Source organism: Epargyreus clarus, unplaced genomic scaffold, assembly GCF_041222505.1.
Source record: "Epargyreus clarus isolate Ecla_fem2 unplaced genomic scaffold, WU_Ecla_fem_2.2 ptg000011l, whole genome shotgun sequence".
NCBI classification, from domain to species: Eukaryota; Metazoa; Arthropoda; class Insecta; order Lepidoptera; family Hesperiidae; genus Epargyreus; species Epargyreus clarus.
The window spans coordinates 2,436,394-2,460,098 of NW_027332219.1; the positions used below are offsets into that span (position 1 = coordinate 2,436,394).

General features: G+C 36.3%; 1 protein-coding gene across 1 annotated transcript in view; it reads right to left on the reverse strand.

The window, feature by feature from the left end:
• LOC140745823 (uncharacterized) overlaps positions 1-23,705 on the reverse strand; it is a 126,951-nt gene that overhangs the window by 25,848 nt on the left and 77,398 nt on the right. Inside the window, exons 3-13 of the mRNA XM_073077742.1 lie at positions 19,332-19,414; positions 18,479-18,652; positions 17,092-17,235; positions 15,095-15,960; positions 9,660-9,765; positions 9,081-9,201; positions 7,372-8,365; positions 6,082-6,281; positions 5,531-5,659; positions 3,806-5,148; positions 3,061-3,310 (exon numbers count right to left, since the gene is read on the reverse strand). Of these exons, the coding sequence (XP_072933843.1) occupies positions 3,061-3,310; positions 3,806-5,148; positions 5,531-5,659; positions 6,082-6,281; positions 7,372-8,365; positions 9,081-9,201; positions 9,660-9,765; positions 15,095-15,960; positions 17,092-17,235; positions 18,479-18,652; positions 19,332-19,414 (4,410 nt within the window). The remainder of the gene's footprint in view (positions 1-3,060; positions 3,311-3,805; positions 5,149-5,530; positions 5,660-6,081; positions 6,282-7,371; positions 8,366-9,080; positions 9,202-9,659; positions 9,766-15,094; positions 15,961-17,091; positions 17,236-18,478; positions 18,653-19,331; positions 19,415-23,705) is intronic.

The following is a 23,705-nucleotide window of genomic DNA, read 5'->3' on the forward strand; positions in this document are numbered from 1 at the left end:
ACGAATGTGCTCAATTGTGACGAGCGAAGGATGTCCGCGATGTGCAATGTTTGTACATGATGTTATTTAAAAAAATATAAAAATACAAAAATATAAAATAAAAAAATATATTAAAATAAATTTAATTATAAAAAAATAATAATACGTTAAATATTATGTGCATGAAAAAATATTACTTGAGTAATTTAAATTTAAACATAATTACAGTTTACATTCAATAAGCCATATTTAATTGCTCAACATCAAATGAAATTTAATTAACCATTTAATATAATTATCAATATAAATTTAATTTGAATTATTATTATTGCATTTATAAAAACATTGATGGTGTTTTATTTTATTAGCTTCAAATCAGTCTTAAGTGTGTTATTTTCTTTAATATCTGTTATCATGTAAAATTAATTTGATAATTCTTAATGAAAATATGTAAAAACACACGTCGCATCAAAATTCTATCCTCTATCATATTTATAAAATATAAAGTTTTATTATACTTCTTTATACTTATAAAATAAAATAAATAAGTGGCTTTAAAAAAAATATCACCCTGTATATGGAGGGATCTATAAAAGGTCGGCCTAATTCCCCTCCACACTGATTGCGCGTCGCCATCGGCTCTGATTATTAATTACAATTGAAAATATAAGACAATGATCATGTGTTGAGCGTACTTAGCTCTACATATCCGATATTGATATTTGACGAACCGGATCGCACAGATAGTTTCGGGTTCGATTCCCGGCCAGACAGATGTCTAAATGATAAATTTAGAATTCTGTTTTCGGTTTGGGTGTTTTTATATTCGTCTTTGTGTGTGTTCATAGCACCCAGTGACCCTGTGTCATCCTAGTTTAATCTGTGAGTGTGGCTTCCTTCAATTACAAGACGGTATAATACTTATCTTTGCATCTGAACGATATAATATATCAAACGTGCATTTATTCAATATATTCTTTTTTATGTAATAATAAAAACCTAAAATTAGAAAGAATCAAGCTCAATATAAAATAGAAACATCCTAGCATTTCCATGTGCCCTTCAGACTTTGTAAATGATATCTAGTCGGACCAGAATTCAACCTTAAAAGGGAGCCAAGTTCACGAAGTGTGAACGCATTGTTTTAGATTTACTATGTAGAGTGCGTTCATAAACTTTCTCGTTTAATACTTTTCAGATGCATTTATTGAACTTTCTAGAACTTCAGCCTTTTTTATAATATAAGAGTAGCAGACGAGCATGCAGTCCACCTGATGGTAATTGGCTACGGCCGCTTATGGACATATGCAATTAACCCCAGGTAAGATTAGATTCCTATCTGAGGTCGCCTACAGATGTACTGCTACCCCTGAGGACTAAGCTGGAATGCTTGAAAAGAGTATGTCTCTCTTACCACACCTTTCAAACCAGAACACAGCAGCGCTTAACACTGCCGTTATTATGCAGGAATAGATGTGGCGGTGGTGCCGGAGTCGAACCACAAAGGGTTCTAAAAATTTACCCTAAGCTTAATTATTCGAGCCGAAATATCACTTTTTTGAGGGAACCTACACATGTAAAAAAAATACTTATATAAAATAGTAATTGTCCTTATATAAAATAGTGTAAAGTGTAGTGGACTTGGGCTTGACCTTTTCATTATGAGACTATGCTAACCAGCAGCAGGACAGTAATTGGTTTAATAATAATGATTATATAGAATCAAGACTGTTTTGCAGAGATCCTTATCTGATGGTATATATTACAAGGAAAACAACGTATGCAAAGATTACATCACGTATACAATTCTCTACGAGATTGCTTTATTGTACTGTCGGCGGAGAAGAACCATTAAAATGACCTCCAAAATACTACCAAATACTCCTAATTTTGTATACAAATCAAATCAATTAAAGTTTTTGATTTTAACGTCAAAATAACAGCTTTTTACTAAAGGCATCTGAAAGTATCAGTAGTTATAAAAAAACAGTTATTAAAATGTGTGTCTGTCTTTCTGTCTACTTGTTTGTTTGTTCCGACAATTTTTTGGCTGGATTTACACTGGCAGCTACTGTTAGGCATAAGGAGTAACTCAGCTATTTTTATTTTCGAAAAGTATTAGAATTTTAAATGCAGATAAAACCAAGATGATTTTTTTTATAAAAGGTGAAACTGCGGGGCACAGTCAGTAACTTTAAAAGATAGAACTGGTATCATTTTCTAATTTATTACGTCACTGATGCAAAATGGCGTATTTTCACATTCAGAAATTTCTCTTTTAAAACGCGACACTATTTTAATAACAGAACTTGGCGCTTTCTTGCACCAACACACTACCACTAAAACACAACTTCTAACGTATGTTTTTTTTTAAGTTCGTATATTCGCGTTTATTCGTGATCGGAACGTGCGAACGTGTGGACGGTCGCGTTGCAACTGGACTGCGATATCTTATCAGTGATAACGCTCGGTCACACATTGACTCAGATTGCTTGCGTGTGATTGCAAACTTTCTATATACCATGGATGAGTATGTGGGTCAAACGTGGATTTATTGTTATTAAGTTGAAGTAGTATGGACTTGGCAACTCATTACTTTTTATAATACAGGAGTAGCAGACGAGCGTGCAGTCCACCTGATGATAAGTGGCTAGTGCCGCCCATGGACATCTGTAATCAACCCCAGATAGGATTAGATATTCCTACCTGCGGTCGGCCACAGATGCGCCGCTACCCCTGAGGACTAAGCTGGAATGCCTCAGAAAAGTATGGCTTTCTTACTAGACCAATTGGTCAATAGAAAAGCAATTGGTCTTCGTTCCTTAATATCTAAATTGAAGATAATCACATAACTATATTTCACAATGATATTTTCAATATAAACTCTTACGCAAGAAAGGTTTTCCAAACAAAAAAAGTATAGCTTATTGAGAATCTCCACCTTTCTTAAAGTGGGTTAAAATTTGTTTTTTTATTAGTATGAGGTGTAGTAAGTGATTAGATTATTAGAAGAACTCGTTTGACAGCGAGTTTGACAGCTGACACACATCTTTAAAATAACAATAGCTAAAAAAAACTCACCTCTCTTCAAATATAGTAGAGTTGGTCAAGTTGAAAGCGTCGTCCGTCATACTGACATCTTCAATCACGCTGTCACCGTTGACGTTCGAGCTGTCAAACTCGTTTGACAGCGAGTTTGACAGCTGACAGCTGTCAGCGGATCTTGCCTGCTCCGCACGGGCGCGCTGGTCCCACATCTTCTTGGTTTCGTCTTGCACCCGCCGTTTCAATTCGATTATCTTCTCGCGTTCGTTTTCTATCATTTGACAACCTAAAACATGTACGAGGACTTTAGGAAAAATTCTAGATTATAGATCTTGTCAAAGCGTATTAACTGTTTTTTGAATATTTATTTACGTTACACCAAAGTTAGTCGTTGGAGCAATGTTATTCTAGTCAGAAAATTGGCCTCTGAAGAAATCGAATACCAAACACGCACTTGTAATTTTTAAGGCACATTAGTTATGGAAGGAGCTAGAACTCTCTGTAATTCGACTCCGCCGGCACCACCACACCTATTTCTACCTAATTGTTATTATGCACAGTGTTATGCGCTGCTGTGTTCTGGTTTGAAGGGTGTGGTAAGGGAGACATACTTTTCCGAGGAGTTCCAGCTTAGTCCTCAGGGGTAGCGGCTCACCTGTGGCAGAACTCAGATAAAACTCTTATTTTATCTGGGGTTCATTACAGACGTCCATGGGCGGCAGTAGCCACTTTCCATCAGATGGGCTGCATGCTCGTCTGCTACTCCTATATTATAACTCACCTTGTTCCTCCAACATTTCCAACCGCTTCCTCTCGATCTCCATCAAACTGTCCAGGGTTCGCTTCCCCAACGAGTTCATATCTGTATCACTCGATAGAATCGGCGCATCCAACGTGATTTTAGATATCCGATCAATATCATCCTGGGACGGAATTTTACCAGAATCGGACATTTTTTGAAAATCCGTACTCCTCCCATTCGGTTCGTCGCCACAACTCTTTCTGTGACGAATTTTTGATACATTTTCAGTCGTTCTTTCATTATTTTTGACTAAATTATCAAATTTAACGCTATTTTCTTTATCATTAAGCTCGTCCGTTTCAATTTCTTCTTGAATGGAGTCATCTTTTGATATTTTATCGGGCGATAGGGATTTTGCTTTAACATACTTATTATCTACTGGAATAGGTTTCAGATTTTTAACATAACGATTCTTATTGAGATTATTTTGATCAGTCTGAGATCTATCTGTTATTTCATCATTCTTTTGATTATCTTTAACTGCATTTTCTTTTCCTTTCTTACTAAAGGAGTCCTTTTTTATAATCTTCCCTAACGCCGCGAAAGTTGGGATTTTCGACGACGAACTACTTTTGATTGGTCCGTTATCTTTCTTATCTTTCTTTTTGGAATGTCGCAAGCTGTTAAATTTGTCGAACGGTACCTCGATTTCTATGTTATCATTATAAAACATGTTTTCGTTAAGACTCTGCGACATAACATCGACCTTTTCAGGGGATTTTGGTTTTTTCTCCTTGTTTTTTCGTTTAAGCGAATCGAAATTCCTCTCCCAAAATCCTTTCTTCTCCTTCGAAGAAGTTGAAGACTTAGACGGACTTTCGCTGTACCGGTTCTCAACGTCGGTAGCATCTGTAATGTCACCTATCACTCGTCTCTCTATATCGACTATCATGGATTGTGACATTTGATCTATCGAGTTGAATTTCTCCTTTATATGTTTGGTATGATCTTCGAAGTTTGATATTTTAGTAACGTCCATATCGTCGCTATCTGAACTTTGTGGCGAATAGCCGAATTCACCTGATTTGGCTCTTGTTTGGTCTGTGAAGAACGCACTATCTGGGGACTGTGTTCTTTCTATATCATTTAGTTTCGTTACAATTGGTTTCAACTCTTTTTCTATGCTTTGCACTTTACTCGTTAATTCTTCCACTTGGTTTAGTAGTCTCACATACTCCGCTTGTAATATTTTCGTTTCGTCCAGCGCTGAGGTTAAATTGTTGTTCGCTTCTGACTTTAGTGTTAGTATTCGCGTTTTCTGCGCTTCTATTTTCTTTGTTAGGAGTATTATTTCGTTTTGGATGTCTTCTCTGTTTGCCAATCTGTTGAAGTAAAACATAAATTTTAGTTATGTAATAAATTTATGTGCTGATTAATTGGACGCACGATTGCGCTAAACATGCAAAGATAAACATATTATACATATGTTTAAAAAGGCAGTTCTTTGCTCTGAATTGAAATATTATATTTAGTTATCAAAAAGTAATTACTACTTCTTTGAAGGGATGAAAAAGTTGTAGATAAAATAAATTTATTTTTCATTATAACGTATTTAAAATCATAGAATCATTGCACAGAAATATTGAAATGCTTTATTTACATATTATTACATATATTTAAGATTTATTTAAATGTTTAACAAAGCAGTTCTCATACATTTATACAGTATAATTAATTTTTGTGACTATTTCGTAATTTACTTACAGTTCAGATTCTTCTTCCAAATGCTGGAACTCTAGATCTTCAAACATCTTCGTCTCATTGTCTAGTATGTCGCGCGCGTTCTGAAGTTCTTCTAGCGTAGCGGCATTTTCTTTTAAGTCTTTTTGTATTCTACATAAAATAAAGAAGAAAGTTTATTAGATAATTATTATAAAAAACAAAATACCTGATGGCTTAAATATATTCTAGCATATATCAAACCCACAATTTAGACGAATCCAAGGACACCATATGTACGAGTATGTCTCATTCTTAAGTAAATAAAATGAATTTTACTACCGTAATTTGAACTGTAGTCACACGTTTTCTCTGTGGCCTAACTCAGGTAAGAATCTAATCTTATCTGGCATTGATTACAGATATCCATGCCGCCTGGCAGTATCCACTTACCACCAGGTGGACACTATACTACTCCTATATTATAAAAAAAAAAACTATTTAGCTTGAAATTCGAACTTCGAACCCACATTGGGAGCCCAAATTTCAACGTCGCCAAATTTCAAAGTCAAGAATAATTTTCAAACAATTCTCACCTCTCCACTTTCAACGTGGCTATCTCCACTCTATCTCTCGTCTCGTTCTGGCGCGATAGCTGCCTCTCCCTGAGTTGCCGCATCTCATCTTCTATCTTCTTCGCTCGCTCGCCCAGCTCTATCTTCTTTCTCTGTTCGATGTTCAGTATTGCTATCTCTGAGTCGTACTCGCCTTTGATTAGGGCTTTTTCCATTTCCAACTGTGAAATGGAGATTTTTTGTTAGCGGTGAAAGAAGTCTTAATTTATTACCTATTCAATAATAATAAAATTCATTTATTTTCTTTCACAACCTTATGTTAAATAAATAAAAAAAACTTATGTCCTAAAAAAATGTATATTCATATCCTATACATATGAACAAACATAAATGTTGACAAATTTTAATGATGTTTTGCAAAAGAGTTTATGAAAATGACATATTGAGACAAAATGATGATATGAGAAATTTTATGACAGATTTTAATAAATATATGTTACGACAAAGAGACTTTTGCAAAAGAGATGTTTCGCAAACCAAAAACTTTTGTGAAAAATACAATATAAATAAAAATACAATAAAAAATACAATTCGCGAAAAAATATGAAATTCTAATTACTCGTATATTTTATGATTAAAACAAAAAAGCAGTAGGGGACTGCTTAAAAATAACATGCATACTTGATAAACATCACCCTCCGCAGTTGGGTAAAAGAAATCGAGATATCATGAGCCTTTTTGGGTAATTAAAATATGTAAAATTAAAATCAATTTGAATTTTATTGGTTTCATTATATGACGGTCGGCAGTTGGATGGGTAACCGTTAGTGGTTAACCATGCGCGCTTCCTAGACTTAGATACGAGATATTGCTTTTTCAAACCGATCTACGAGTATAAGACAACTACAAATACTATGTTATAGTCCGTGTCAAACTACTAGTCCGCTCCGAATAAAGAAACGAGCAGCGTCGCCATAACAAATTGTATGACTACACCTGCGCGCAACAACTTCAGAAGGGACTAACAGTTTGGACGGACTATTCTATATTTATTACCACGCTTTTATTACTTTGACCTGTATGTATGTATGTAACGGAATCTTTGAACTCGATTTTTACCCACTTTGAACGGTCCAATTAAAATTTTGAACAATTATCAAGAACCGACGACAATACACAATTCTAATAATTTTATCCCATTTTTCTCATCAGGATCGTCAGAAATCAGAATTAACGATTTTCCTTGTGCTATTTTAGCGTGGTTTTTAGTTTTTAAACTATAATTATTATATTAGCATTAAATACACTTACCTCTCTGAGAATATCGTCTTCTTGCGACCTAATTTCAGTCATTTTACATTTAATCTCATGTATTTCCGCTACAAGTTTCTTCCTATTGTCCTTCAAACTTTCGTATCTAGTCTTCAGATCATCAACATTATCATCTAACAACGCACTATCAATCGATTCGGCTTCAATATCCATTTTCTTCATATCCTCAGTAATATTTTCTATTATTTTCTCCCTATTTTGTTTCAAATCTTTTTCAAACTCCTCCAACTCGGGAATGTCCGCCATTAATTCTTTCTTAACATCATCGAAACTTTGATTCTTTCTTAAACTCTGTTCGTTCACACTTTCAATTTCGTTTTTAGTTACATCAGAATCATTTTGTTTGATAGTTTGTTCATTTTTATCATTAATGATCTTAGAGTACCTAAATTCGACATCATTAATTATATCAGCGTCATCAATCATCGGTATTTCCTCTTCCAAACTCAACTGTTTCTCTATCCCACCGCATTTTTGACTTTCGCTACTATCAGTATTATTTTCATCTATTTTTGTATCGAAATTTGTTTTTTCCGTGTTATCTACAGGCGGTGGGGTCGGGAATACGAAATACTGAGGAGACGGTAGATTTTTGTGTGCGAATGTTGTTTTTATTCGCGTCCTCGGGCTTTGTGTGTTCGGCGATTTCGGTTTCAACCCTATTGCGTTATTTCTGAAGTAAACATTCTCGTACGGACTCCCGACTGGGGAGGCGAGTCTTTCGTTCTGATTCTGAAGTTTCCTTATCATGATTGGACTAGATAGATCGTGTCTGTCTTCGTAGACCGGGATTCCTATTTCATCCATCCTGCCTACGTTTTCGTAGTTGTTATCTCTTATAGCGACCTCTGGTGTGATTTGGTCTAAGTGTGTGGGAGACTGTGAAGTGTCAAAGTTTTCGTAGCTAGATAGATTCCTTTGTATTGGTAGCGACTTACTCATAGGGTTGTTTCGGTTATGACTAGTATCGAACCTGGAAATAAAAAATATATTAAAATTATAAAAAGCTGTTTAAAACACTTCAAAATACTGGCATTCGAAGTACACTATAATAGCCGCGCATCGATTTTAAGCGTTGCTATGTATTAATTAAAAGGGTGAGGCGAAGTATAACTTAGCTAGTCATATTTCAAAAAAGTGTGGGGTGCTTTTCGAAAATTAATAAGTGGAGCACTACACGCTTTTTTTCACAATTATACAATTTACTGTTCCTTAATTGATTCCTAGATTGAAAATTATTTTCTACTTTTTAGTTGATTTGATCATAAAAGCGTGTTTTTTAGTTTTTAGAACTATATTTATTAAAATAGACTATTGTATTTATTTTAACACCATTTTCCTTTTGACTTATATTTAATTGATAGTATGATCGTAAGCAATCGATGTTTTTAATGCATTTTTATTACATATAAATTGTGGCTCTTTGCACTATTTTCCTTATAAAAAATAATGTTCAAATGTAAAGTTCGTATAATTTTAAAATTTTAGATGCTTTCCTCAAACTAAGTGCAAGGAAAATTGTAAATATTGTTAGCAGCCTAGATTGTATCACATTTAAAAGCAAATAAATGAATATAATATAACTATGCCAAATCTCACACTCCTTCGTGCGAACAAAATTTGTAAAGTAAGATCCGAAATTTTCGCTTCACGTAGTAATATATTTTAATTAATTGCAAGATACTTACTTGTAATACCCCTCACTGGTCTGAATGAAGTTGGGGTTGTTCATGGCCGCACTGCGCGGTAGAGATCCGTTGGTTATTATTTTGTTGTGGGATCTCTTCTCCGTTGGCGTTATGGGGACACCTGAAATGGCAAATATTATATTAATAAAATTATCTTTATATTTGTCAAAATCAATATGATCTTATTGGTTTCACTGTATAAGGGTCAGTAGTTGGATAGCTAACCGTAGGCTGATTAGGGAAAGAAATTTAAAGGTGGAACCTCTCTGTGGTTCGACTCCGTTGCTGTGTTCTGGTTTAAGCGAGACCCGAGAGGTTTAACCCCAGAGAGGATTAGATATTTCTACCTGAGGTCGGCGGACTCGGTGAGGACTAAGCTGGAACGCCTCGGAAAAGTATGTCTCTCTTACCACACCCTTCAAAACAGAACACAACAGTGCTTAATACTGCTGTTATGAGGCAGAAATACGTGTGGCGGTGGTGCCACGGGAGTCGAACCACATAGGGTTCTACCACCTTCAAAATGATATGGAAATAGTTTTAAACGCGGTTGAAGTAATTGTAGATAGTTGTATATACCTGAGGCGATTTGTCTTTCATACTCCGCGCACATGTTAAGAATCTCCTCAAGGCGAGCGGTTTCTGCTTCTTTCTGTTCTTCCTCCTTTATTCTGTCTTGGTATGCCTGTAAACCAAAAAAAAAATGTAATACTTAAAATTAAATACTTCTAGTAAAACTTAAACACAATTCAATAAGACGACAGTAAAAAAATTATCTTTGAACAAAACAAAACTTGTAAATATATCTATGTAGATCAAATAATAATAATATGTAGATTGGTTAATGGTATACGGCATAGATTAGTAAAGATTACTCACTCCTAACAAGAAAATGTACCCAGTTTAGAGAATTGAATTAGTTGCGTAAAAAAGTTTTGCCACGTCTCCGTGCTAAAATGTCCCTAAAATATTTGAAATAATTATTTATTTATTATGTAAATTACGCAGTATTAGTTATTTATTCGTAAATTTTCTCTAAAAATGTTTTTATTTGTCAAGAATTCAAAAAAAGATCTTACTAATAAGTCATTTGTGGCTTCATTCAATTTCAAGGCGGCGAAGTATCTTTACTAATCTATGGTTTACGGTAGCCTTATAATGTATGAAAACTTCATCCATATCGTCACTTCAATTGATTCCCAAGACAAATAGTACGCACAAACAAAAAATCATACATATAAGTAAATAAGTTTAGTAAATGTTAAACACTAACAGTAATTTTGACTTAGTTTATATATATATAACATGTCTATGTTTTATAAATTTCATACATGTTTATGTATGAACTTTGAACACTTCTACATACATTTCATGACTTTTAATTACCTATTTCACTATAAATAATATACCGAAATTCTAATACGTTCTATATCAAAAACACGTGAAGAAAAACTAACAATGGAATTTGAAACGGCTTAAAATCTCCAGTAATATTTATGTAGGCCGGTGATAATGTCAGATAACGGTGTTTTAAGGAATTTGTCTAATTGATGAGTGTGTATAATAATAGCAAAGCAGCGATAGCCTAGTGGTTAAGAAACTCGGCCTCTCGAGGGGTCTGAGGTTCAAATCCCACCTCTGATTTTTCGAAATTATGTGCGTAGTAGAAAAAATAAATATCACTTGCTAAAAACGGTGAACGAAAACATCGTAAAGAAACCTGCATACCCGAGAGATTTATAAAAAAAAAATCTTAAAGGTATGTGAAGTCTACCAATACGCACTTGGCCAGCGCGGTGGACTATGGCCATAGGCCTTCTCATTCTGAGAGGAGACCCGTGCCCAGCAGTGGGACAGTAATGGGTTGATGATGATGATGATGATGTACATATAAATAAAATTGAAGTGCTTGTTTGTCATATTAAAGTAAAAATATTTTACTAATTGGATGTTTAAATGCATACGGTGGTTATAACCAAACTATGATTAAATCTTTTGTCTCTCTGTCTGTCTGTTTGTCTGTCTGCGTGTCTGTCCATCTGCCCATCCGTCCACCTGTCTGTTTGTTTATTCCAGCTAATCTCCGAAACCATTGGATCGATTTTAGCGAGATGAGACGGTAATCGATCGATCGTCGATGATTGGTGTCTATGGAATAAGAATAAACCAATCGATTTCCAACCAAATCAACTGCTGGGCGCCTCAAGGCATCGAAATTATAGAAATATTATTATTATTGAGAGTTCCAAATTAGAAATGACATATAATTGTAGACAGGTGATCATATTTTTTATGTAGAGTAACTTACCATCCCACAAAATAATTTATCAATCTTCTTAATAATATTATTATATATTTCGTTTCTAATATATATCTCATTGATCTGATTATATTTCATATCATTCCCGAACATAATGACGTTACTATTTTGAATCGGCGCGGAAATATTTGACGTATTCTCATTCCTGGCAACACAGGCGTCCGCCATTTTGTTTATTTCCTTTTTCAAATCGTCATACGACCGTACGATTTGTTTTTCGAGTTTTATGATTTTGTTGTCTATGCTGTTCTCGTGGTCTCTGGTTTGTTTGATATAGTGATTGGTTAGTATCGTATTTATAGTTTTGTATATCTTAATATCGTTTCGTAGCTTGTGAACAATTTCGAGTTTCTCGTTCACTTCGTTCGCGATTTCGATCATTCGGTCGCTGTGGTCGGTCTGATTGTGTTTCGTGTCGATGGAGCATTTTAGTTCTTTCAACGCTGCCGTGTTCTTCTTCAAGTTCCTCACGAAGAGTTTGAGTAAGCGTTTGTGGGAAGGAAACTTCCTCGTGGTCGTGTGGGTAGTTTTACAAGTCATTGTCACCGTTTTAAGAATCTAATTAAAAAAAATTAAAACACTTTTCGCATTGTCCTTTTTAGTAGTTTAGATAATAATTTTGACATCTTTGCCATTTCACGACTTTTTCACACATAACCCAGAAATATTCAGTATCGATATAGTATCGATATTTGATATATTTTTTAGATAAATATCGTAATATATTTTTCCTAATACTTGATATTATACACTTATGTCCACTTAACCACTTTTATTTTAAATCTTCAACTTCACACACAATTCTCAAAAACGTTCAGATTTTATCAAAAACTTAAATTATTTGATACACGCACTGAATTCATCAAAACACAACCTTTGACTAAAACCACGGAGAATCGAACTCGACCAAAATCGAAAGGTGTAATCGATATTTTTGGCATTGGCTCGCTGGGTCGCGTGTCTGTTCGTTATATGTAGTTACACGCTACATTAGTAGACAATAATGTATAACAGTATTGTTTATTTCGTAAGTCATGACGTTATATTGAACAAGTTCATTAAAAACACTTTTGAAAATTAATTTTGATTGTATTTTGCAAGTTAGTTTTGAGTGTTTTTTTTTATATTTTTGAGGTGTTTTCTATTTACGGCTTTTTAAGATATTTTATTAAACAAAATGTTTTTGAAGAAATATATGTATTTTAAAATATTGTCATGTCCTTTGTGGGCATAACTAACACATTTTAAACATTCTCACTGCTTTTTGATACATTTAAATCGGCTAAAAGTTAGAATCCTTGTTCTTTTTGAAACTTTTTCTTCACTTTTTTATATTTCAATATTCAATATTTAAACACTTCACACTGCACCAAACTCTAACCTTTATCACTAGAACGCACTAACAACACACAGACAACACAATTATCTTGTATATCTATAACAAAATCAATGAAAACTCGTCAAAATCTTCAAAAACCCTCCCCCCTTTCACGCTACAGTAGTAAATAGCTCCGCAGTATATATCTGCAGTGTGATTGTCTTATCACCCTGTTATCTTAAGATAAGTGCTATTGTTTCCTTGATTTCGTATTCCGATTACATAACTGAGCTGTCGCAGACGGTTGGGGTTCCGTATGAAAATAATAGAATAAACTAAGACTACTTTTTAGGGTTCCGTACAAAAAAAAAAACAGAATCCTTGACGTCGTGCATCTGTCAGTCCGTCTTTCCGTCAAATCCAATTTGTTCCGAAACAACTTGAATAAAAGTTTTTTTTTATACTATTTCATTTCATGAGTGTTATTTTTTTTGCACGGAAGCCTAACTGTTTTATAAAATAAAAGTAGCCTCAATTACTCCTCATAGCTAACTGCTAATAAAAGCCCCGTCAAAATAGTCTAGCTCTTTCAAAGATTGGCCAGAACAAACAGACAGACAAAACTTTTAATAATTGTTTTTTTCTTACAAATACCTTATTTACGAGTAATTTTACACTCAATAAGTGTAAAGCTGTTACTTTGATTTTACAATATGACATTTTTTTAATTTGTTTAAAATATTTTCGTGACAAATAATAATTTCTTTTTTATAACCAACAGGTTAAGTTAATAAGAAACTTTAGCAAAGAAGTTATGTGGTCACATGATCAACTAGTTTTATATTGCCAGCATAGATGGCGTTGCTACCAGCAATTATTTTTTAGATTTAATTTTACCCGTCTTTCTTATAAACATACTAGTAATGCTAGTACCACTAGGAATACATTTTCAGAATTATTTCTGTTTTTTTTAAGTGAAAACTTCTTTAGCGGCGTTGTGCACTTATTGTGATGAGTAAAACACGTAAACTCGCGTCAGGATCACGTGTCCTGATCAAAAATTCGTAAGACAGCAAAGCAAACTGCAAAAGTCAAAATATCATCCAGTGTCAGCATAGAAAAATATGTCAATAGATGTCAGTTTCATTTTGTATTTATAATATTTTATTATTCAGGTTAGGTTTCAAAAGTTTTCACTTCTGCCGGCACTCCCGGAGTGCAACCGTTTTTTTTTTGTACAAAGAAGTAAAACTTCTTACGTGTAATAAGTACAAAAACGTTATTATTTCTTAAATTCTACATACAAGATTGAAGGTAACCTTCATAGTATCTAACATGACTTATATTTGCTGAATGATAAGAAGATTTATTACTCATCTCCATATATTCTTCCATATATTCTTTGTCAACAGATAACATGGCTGTTTAAAATATAATAAAAATAATAGCGGAATTTCCTTATCGCTTCTCGTGTCATTGTCTTCAGTATACTATATCGTTTATAAAAACATTATTTTATTATCATTATATTATATTAGTGGACTATGAAAGAAATCAGCTACATTTAAAACTAAAAAAATGTGTGTATGTATGTAGTTACGTAAGAAGTAATACTTCTTTGGCGTATTTAAAAAAAATATAAAAAAGAGGCATGTATCAGCTTGTACACATGTAAGATTTAAATTATTTCAAAACAAAAACATATTACAAAACGTCTGAATAATATTTAAAGTAGAAAATAATGATATAGCCAACTTTATGGTGTCGATTTTAGATGTCAGTGTTTTAAGAATTCACTTTAATTCAATTAACATTTTTCTCAAACACCCCAAAAGAAGTGTAACTTCGAGAATGATGTTAAATATGTTTAACTGTCTATAATCATGCCACAAATCTATACTAATATTATAAAGAGGAAAACTTTATTTGTTTGTTTGGTTGTAATGAATAGGCTCAAAAACTACTGGACCGATTTTAAAAATTCTTTCACTATTGGAAAGCTACATTATCTATGAGTAACAAGGCTGTATTTTATATGAAATATATTTGATAAATAAATTTTGAGGCGGTACAAAGTTTGCCGGGTAGTACCTACATATAATAAAAAAACGCTTTCTACACTCACATCCCCACACTAGGATTCCCTGTATCGTGGGTGCTATGGACACACACAGAGACAAATACACAAACACACAGACCCAGAAACAGAAACCTAAATTCATCATTTAAAGATATGTCTGGCCGGGGATCGAACCCGGGACCCTCTGCGCGTCAGACCGGTATGGTGACCGCTCCGCCACGCGGGTCGTCATATAAGACTTGTAAGGCCGATACTTTCAACGAAATTTTAAAATAAGACTAATTTAAAATACATACCTTCATCCTCTTGCTCTCCGCTTCGAAACTCCTATCATAATGACAGTTGGCGTAAACAGGCGAATATTGTGGATTCCTATCATACGCTGGTGACGGCAGACATATTGGCTTCGAAAAGTTTCTATCACAGATTCTTCCATAATCACCCTTACAATCTAAATTAGGATCTTCATTACGATCGATATTATTCTTGCTAATCTCCAAATTGTTCTTACACTCGTTTTTATCCTCTTGTCTGCGATCAACATTGATCTTCCCATAAATGTTGTTATCCGGCCGACTCTGTTGATCGTTGTTCACTTTCTTCAACTTATAGTCGTGTCGTGTGTCGTCGAAGTTGCGAACTATGTCGTCGATCTTCGTCTTGTTTCGTATCGCTACGTTCGCGTACGAACAGTTCTTCGACTCGATCATGTTGTTCTCGTTCAACACTATCATCTTTTGCTCCTGCTTCACTTTGTTCATGTAATTTGGGATATTTCGACCGCCTAGCACATCTTTCGCTGGCGTGTTGACTGTTAGCGAGTTAGAACTGAAGACTTTTGGGGAGATTTCCATTTCGTTTGTTGTATAGAACTGTGATCTGCCTACACACTTCTGTTGCTTCGCGTAATACTCAAATTTTGAAACTTTAGCCATTATGCTGCCCATTTTTGGTTTTATCTCTTGATCGGAGTTTGAGTCTGATTGGTCTAGATCTTTGTAAGGTTTCTTGGGAACGGCTGGGGGTTTCTTCCTGGACATTTCCTTGAGCGTCATGTCTAGTTCTTGATCTAGTTGTGTTAGCGCGTTCTCTTTGTATATCTTCTGTATGTTGGTGTTTTGGTAACATTGGTTGTTTGGCTCTGAGTGGTTGTTGCCGTAACCTGAAATTGAAATTATGTCCATTAATTTCATTTATAATACATGCATTATAACGGACATCTAACTTTTGAACTTATGTAGGTATGCCAAAATAGTGAACACCATTTCGAAAAATGGAGTTCACCAATCATAAAAATGTGAATCAGTGATGAATGTTTTAAATAATATCCTTTTGAAATATTTCTTTTTAAAACAAGACTCATACAGCAACGTTTGATGCCCTTTAAGACATACATGACATTTTACTAGCGGTGGTCGTTGAATCAACGAACTAGTTAAATCAACCGTTGATTCACTTTCAACGAATCAACGTTAACCCAATAGAAATTAACTAGTTAAATACGTCAACGACGTTGAACGGAACGTTTCGTTATTTTCAACGTAAATTGTATTTTTAACGGTGGTCGTTGAATCAACGAACAAGTTAAATCAACCGTTCAACGAATCAATGTTACGTCAACGACGTTAAACGGAACGTTTCGTTATTTTCAACGTAAAATTGTATTTTGTTTAGAATTAAACTTACGTTAACTTTTTTTTTATAATATACGAGTAGCAGACGAGCTTGATTGTCGGTATAATAGCATAATTTGAACTCCAATTGTGTAGAACATATCGAATTATTTCCTAATAAATAATTATAATTATAAATATCGAGAATTGATATTGATATTATTGATGCAAGTTGAAATTAGTAACACGTTAACTCGTTGACGAAATTAACTAGTTGATTAACTAGTTGATCAACGGAAATTAACGTTGACGTTTCGTTGACGGAAAAAACTTCAACGACCCACCGCTACATTTTACTATATAGAATCGTGAGTAAGAGCCCTGCTTCTTACTCCCAAATACGATCAATACACTGAAATCAATTTACAATGGAAATACGGTACATTATAAAAAAAAACGCAGAACATTTAATATAACATACACATTTCATTCATTCTTTTAATTAAAAGAAATCATTCATACATTCATTTAATTCTTTATTAATTTATTTATGAATTCTATTATGAATGGATTATGAATGAATTTGTGAATTCTACCCAAGTCATAATTACACATTTTCTTCAATTTTCATTGTTTATACCCTATAGTCTAGTATTAAATCATCAAATACATTTCCTTACCAGGTGACACGCATTGCTCGTTCGGTTGGAACTGTATCGGCGCCATGGACACGTGTCCCGAGGGTAGCACCGACTTCATCAGCTTCGCCTCCTCCGGGTGGTTGAAGCGTAAGTAGTTCGAGCGGCCGATGGTGAGCATGCTACCTGGAATCGAATAGATAAATGGTTATTTCTAAGAATTTCAGATAATTCCTCTTCAAGTGCCTTATTTTTATTTCTTATTCTTTACATCCTCTTACACGATTAACATTCGGTTTTACCAAGGTATACTTACAATGTGGTTTATGTGTGTGTTGATGTAGTGGTTTGATAGGTTGGGTGGGTTGAATAATAATAATAATAATAATAATATTCTTTATCCCCAATATTCTTTGTACCCAATATAGTAAACAAAAATAAAAACATACAATTTAGGACGATACAAAAGGCGGCCTTATCGCTAACACAGCGATTTCTTCCAGGCAACCTTAGGGTGAGGAGTTAAAGAGGGGATGAATTAAAAGAATAAAATATTTACTTATAGGGGCAATATCGTCCGCGCAATCTTAAAATATTTTATTTTTTATTTATGAAGACTTGAAAAATTCTGCCAAGAAATCAGCAACAATTAGTCTTATCCACAAATCAATTTAGTGAGATGAGGGATAAGGGATAGTCCATTACCAAAGATCTTTGGTTGTGCACGACTAAATTCTTCCAAGGTTCCAAGATGATCAGAAAACAGCCTGAAACGAGCCGAGTGATTAAGGACTTTACTCACCAGCCTATCGTCGTAAAGTCATAGTCGGTCGTAATGAGGTAGGGTCCAGTAGACTGATTCCTTAAAATGTATACTATAACTAGACCCCTTACACTATAAAAGAAACACCATACTACACCGTGTCATACTTTGACCGTGCTCGGAGCGTATCAGACATTTTTTTCCTGAAAATTATTAAAACTGCTAGTCTGCGACTAGCATATCTCGTTGGCATAATCTCGTACTTTTTAACATTTTTGTCTGACACGTTCTTGTCACGGTCATGGTACGGTATGATACCAAACTATGCCGAAGCGTACACTCACCCTGGTACATAGAATACCGTACCTTTCTCGCTTATGCATATATAAAAGAGATTCTATATTACATCGAGTCATACCATGACCGTGCTCGGAGCGTGTCAGACATTTTTTCCTGAAAAGTATTAAAACAGCTGGTATATGACGAGCCCGTCTCGTGGTCATAATCTCATACTTCTTAAAAACTTTTGTATGACACGTTCATAGCACAATCATAGTACGGTACGACACTCGACCTTGCCTAAGCGTTTTTAACATTTGATGTCTGTCACGTTGATGGCAATCCTAGCACTGTAGGGTAATAGACTGTCCCGAAGCGTATACTCACCCTGTGACAACCTAGTGGGCTTGTCAGTGGGCAGTCCGTCGAGCAGCGTGGAGCCGCTGAGCGGGTACAGCGTGACGACGCCGTGCGAGTTCTCCACGCGGCAGTGCACGCTCGCCACGCCCGTGCCCACCACGTAGATGTCGCATGTCGGGTCCGAGCCTATTGTTACGCGGCCTGGAATTGTCATAACGTAAATATTAGTATATTTAAAAAAAAATCAAGTAGCGAACGAGCATGAAGGTCAACTGATGGTAACAAGTCAATGCCGCCCATGGACATTGGATCTGTAAACAAGTTCTGTTGTCACTAAGGTTGAACAATGAATTTCTGTACCTAACTTATGTCGTCACTGAGGACTATGGACATCTGTAATCAATTCAATATAGAAAAGGTACGGGTTTTACCTGAAGTCGATCACAGATGGACAGTTGGACATTTCCAGTTCTGAGGACTAAGATAGTCGCCTCATATGAAAGTCAGCCGGTATCTACACCCTTCCACCGACATATATATGGCGACATAGGTATGGCGGTGGAATCTCCCGGGTCAACCATACTGGTTCTACTATTTACAGTTTTTAAAAGAGGGTTGAGCCAAGTTTAAAAATGGAAGATCTCCCGCTGGGCCAGGTGATCATGCGGAGCGGTAGTGCTCCGACAGTCTCAGTTCGGCGCTTGTATATAAGTTACAAGTTGAGAAAACATCGATAGCGTGATTCTGAAACGTTCAGCGTTATCTCTTGACGAGTTGCGGGAAGTCGCCACACAAGTATTATTTTATTATTCGTGGAATGAATTTCAATCCCTCCCACTCTGAGGTCCAGAGTTCTACACTTGCAACTTTACCAACTGACCTTGTTTGATGGGATGTAGTGTGACCGCGGTGCTCAGCCTGCCGGTGCCAAGGCTCACCAAGTGCGGGGTGTTGGTAGCCACCCTGGAAACAATGAAAATATCACGTTAATATTGAAACATAGGAAATAATAAAGTTGTATTTATTGACATGTTTAAACTAAAAATTATGCATTATGGCAATTGAAATGGTTAACGATTTTAAACTCTGCTTAAACACAATCATATGTTAATACACATTTTTTGTTGTATAGAAGTAGTAGAAAATAAGCATACAGTAGGTTCCCCTGATGGGACATGGTCCCTGTCACCCATGGTCATCTGTTATCAACCCCAGATAAGATTAGAATCCTACTTAAGTTTAGTCACGGATACATTGTAGCCCCTGAGGACTGAGTTAGAGCGCCTCGGATAAGTATGTCGCCCTTATCACCATAAACTAAGGATAAACGGGAGACATACTTCCCAAGCATTCCAGCTCAGTCCTCAGGGGTAGCGGCGCATCTGTGACCGACCTTAGGTAGGAATGTCATCTCATCTGGAGATGATTACAGATGTCCATGGTCAGTAGTAGCAATTAACCAACAGGTGTAATGAATGCTCATCTGCAGTAGCGGTGTAAGAGTTAAATTTTATATGGGCAAAATACATTTTGCGGGGCCCTCTGCCACAATACAATGTAAACATTGGCGGTCTAAGGTCGCCAGAGGCCCGGAGCGGAAAGTGAAACGAAGGCCCTTAGTCTAAAAAAGTTGATTTGATTTACAAAATTACAAATATCACATAGATTTCAGTTTTGGGTCCATTCCGGTGACCATTTTTTTCGTTGACCGCTAGAGGCGGGAGGCCCCCTGGATTACAAGGCCGGGGGGCAGTGGCCCACGTCGTCCACTGCGGGTAGTCCTATATTGGTAAAACAAAAAAAACCTGAGGTCGACCACAGCTACTTTGCCCAAAGGCTAAATCGGAGCGCCTCTAACTATGCCCAGTACCACCAGACCATAATAGCAGATGAGCAGAGGCGGCGTAAGGCCTCTGCTCCTCTGCCATTCCTATATTGGTAAAACAAAAAAACCTGAGGTCGACCACAGCTACTTTGCCCAAAGGCTAAATCGGAGCACCTCTAACTATGCCCATTACCACCAGACCATAAACCTGAGACATGGAGCTAATTACAAACGATAATTAATGACCACCACGGCGTCCCACCGCGTACAGTTGCGGTGGCGTGACGTCACGTGCGCAGGAAGCGACATTCTATTTCCAGTGGCGCCGCGTTGCCCTTTTCGTGGTATGGTGCATATGCATCGCATATGCTAATATTGTAATGGCGAAGATTTCACTACTATTGTATAATATATTGTATTATTAAAGAATCCTCTGTGATATGACTCCGGCGGAACCAACAACACACCTATTTCTGCCTCATAACAGCGGTGTTAGGCGCTGCTGTGTTGTGGTTTGAAGGGTGTGGGTAAAAGAGACATATTTGAAGGTGGTAGAACACTTTGTGGTTGAAGATGATAGAACCCTTTGCGGTTCGATTTCGACGGTACCACGGCTTTACATATTTCTTCCTATTAACAGCAATGTTAAGCGCTGCTGTTCTATTTTGAAGGGTGTGGTAAGGAAGACATACTTTTGAGCGGCATTTCAGCTTAGTCCTAAGGGTACCCCTTATATGTTAGGTGCTGCTGTGTTCCGGTTTGAAGGGTGTGGTAAGGGAGAAAGACTTTTCCGAGGCATTCCAGCTTAGTCCTCAGGGGTAGCGGCGCATCTATGGCCGACCTCAGGTAGGAATATCTAATCCTATCTGGGGTTTATTACAGATGTCCATGGGCGGCAGTAGCCACTTACCATCAGGTGGACTGCATGCTCGTCTGCTACTCTTATATTATAAAAAAAAAAAAAAAGGTGTGCGTGGAATAGCGTGGTCGCATTCTGCGACCGCGTTATGAGCGCAAAAGAGGATGCCGAACGGGCCAGGGAGCGCTCCGATCCCGCGCGGAGACGGAGACGCCGAGGGCGTAGATAGCGCCCTCCGGCGCGGTGTCCCTGTAGTTCCGGGACCAGAATAGGGCTACGGTAACCCTTGCCTGTCGTAAGAGGCGACTAAAAGGGGCTTCCGGGGTTGCAGGCGGCAAGAGTGGGAGCTCAAACCGTCCAGCAAGCGACCCCCGGGAAGGACAGAGGTTTGTGTGGTCGCATATCGCTGTAATCACCAGGGGATGTGAGAGGAGCGTACATTGCTCCCCCCAGGGCAGAGCCCGATAAAAGGGCATCGCGTTAGGAGGACTCCGGTTGTGTTCCGTTGGAGATCCCGGAGTTCTCCACCAAACGCTGAGGACGGCCACCGGGGGGGTTTTAGTGTGGTAAAAATCCCACATAACCCGGCGTCACGTCACTCCCATGGCGTCGGGTACCTTTTGAAGGTTTCCCCCTCGTCAACAAAAAAAAAAAAGGTAGAAATAGGTGTGGCGGTGGTGCCGCCGGAGTCGAACCACAAAGGGTTCTACCACCTTTATGTAGGTAGTACCTGCAGGTAGGAATCTAATCTTTTTCTGATTGATTACAGATGTCCATGGGTGTCAGTAGCCACCCACTATAATCATTTCTAACATGCGCTAAATTCATAAGAAGTACTCACAAATTTATTTTCAATCTCTACGATACGATTTAAGAAGTCACTATAAAACACATCTACATACAAACAAACACACAAATCAGTTCAACCGACCGCACCTAATTACACTGCATTAGAGTTTACTGTATGCTTCCGTGTTACAACAGTGAACAATTGTTGTCTGCAGGTGGACATTGGTCAACACTGTTACGGGGAACTATATCCGTAAATCTATATAAAAATGAATGTTTGTCTGTATGTCATTTATAGAATCGTACACTATGCATTTGATCATGTGATGATCTTTAGCAAAGTTGTTGTGTATCCACGATGGTTTCTAAGTTGGTACTACCAATTTTCGACAGATGGCTCCACTGCCATTCCAATGAAGGTACCAATTTTCAGTTATATGTCATGTTATTGTTTTTAAAGCCACGAGCACTAAGAGTAAAATAAAATGGGTGTTTGTATGTTATGGAATATTAAGGTGGTAGAACTCTTTATAATTCGAATGACACCACCGTCACATCTATTTCTACCTAACAACAGCAATGGTAGTTACGTCCCGCTTTGAAGGTCAGATAGGCAGAGCAGTAACGTTGATACTTTTCCGTGGCGTTCCGACTTAGTCCTCAGGGGTAGCAACGCATCTGTGGCCGACCTTAGAAAATTAGAATCTAATCTTATCTGGGGTTGATTACAGATGTCCGTAGGTGTCAATACATAACGATCAGATGGATTGCATGCCCGTTTGTTGCCTCAAGTTCATAAAAGAAATATGGGTTCCATAAAGATTTATGGGTTTTATGACTAAAAGTTTTATCATTATTTATATTGTTGATGTAGAAATATAAAGGCGAAATCTATAACCGAACCCTGTTGAGCTTCTAACGAAATTTTATACCGAAAATAAAAACATAACTACCAATGAAAGGGATGAATAAATTATACAAATAATATCCATAAATCGTAGTCTCGTATAATGTTGTGAAAATTATTTTTATCCTTTCACGGAATTACCTAATTCTACTAAAAAGAGAACATGACTTAAAAATATCGGAAGAATATTTATAATTTTAGGCGAATACTTAATATGTATATCGAGCTAATATTTAACATAGGTATCAATGGAATATTAGGCATATGGACATACCTATGCCAATTTTGGTGGGCAAAATTTAGCAAAAATGGAACGATTAATATTTTTGAAAAACAAATATTCAATTATATCTAAAAACTAAGTAAGATTGATTCCTACAGATTACAAATAAGTGTAGTAAACCTGGAAAACTATTTTTGAAAAGTAATACACAAATTCAATCTAATTTTGAGGATTTATTTGTAAGGGATTAAACATTTGTATTGAATTAAGAGAAAATATTTTTTTTACTTTTATTCTGTTTTAAAAATGTAGATATTTAAATCTATCGCATTCTCGTTTTTGTGTTATTGCTGTTGTCTATTGTCATCATAGTTTCGTACTCAACGACATTTATTCAATCATATTTCAATCACAATCGAATCAAATATTCCAATCCGATTTTACAATTTTGAAGGTGGTAGAACCCTTTGTGGTTCGTTCCGGCGGCACCACCGCCACACCTGTTTCTACCTAATAACATCAGTGTTAAACGCTGCTGTGTTCCGGTTTGAAGGGTGTGGTAAGGGAGACAGACTTTTCCGAGGCGTTCCAGCTTAGTCCTCAGGGGTAGCGGCGCATCTGTGGCCGATCTCAGGTAGGAGTATCTGATCC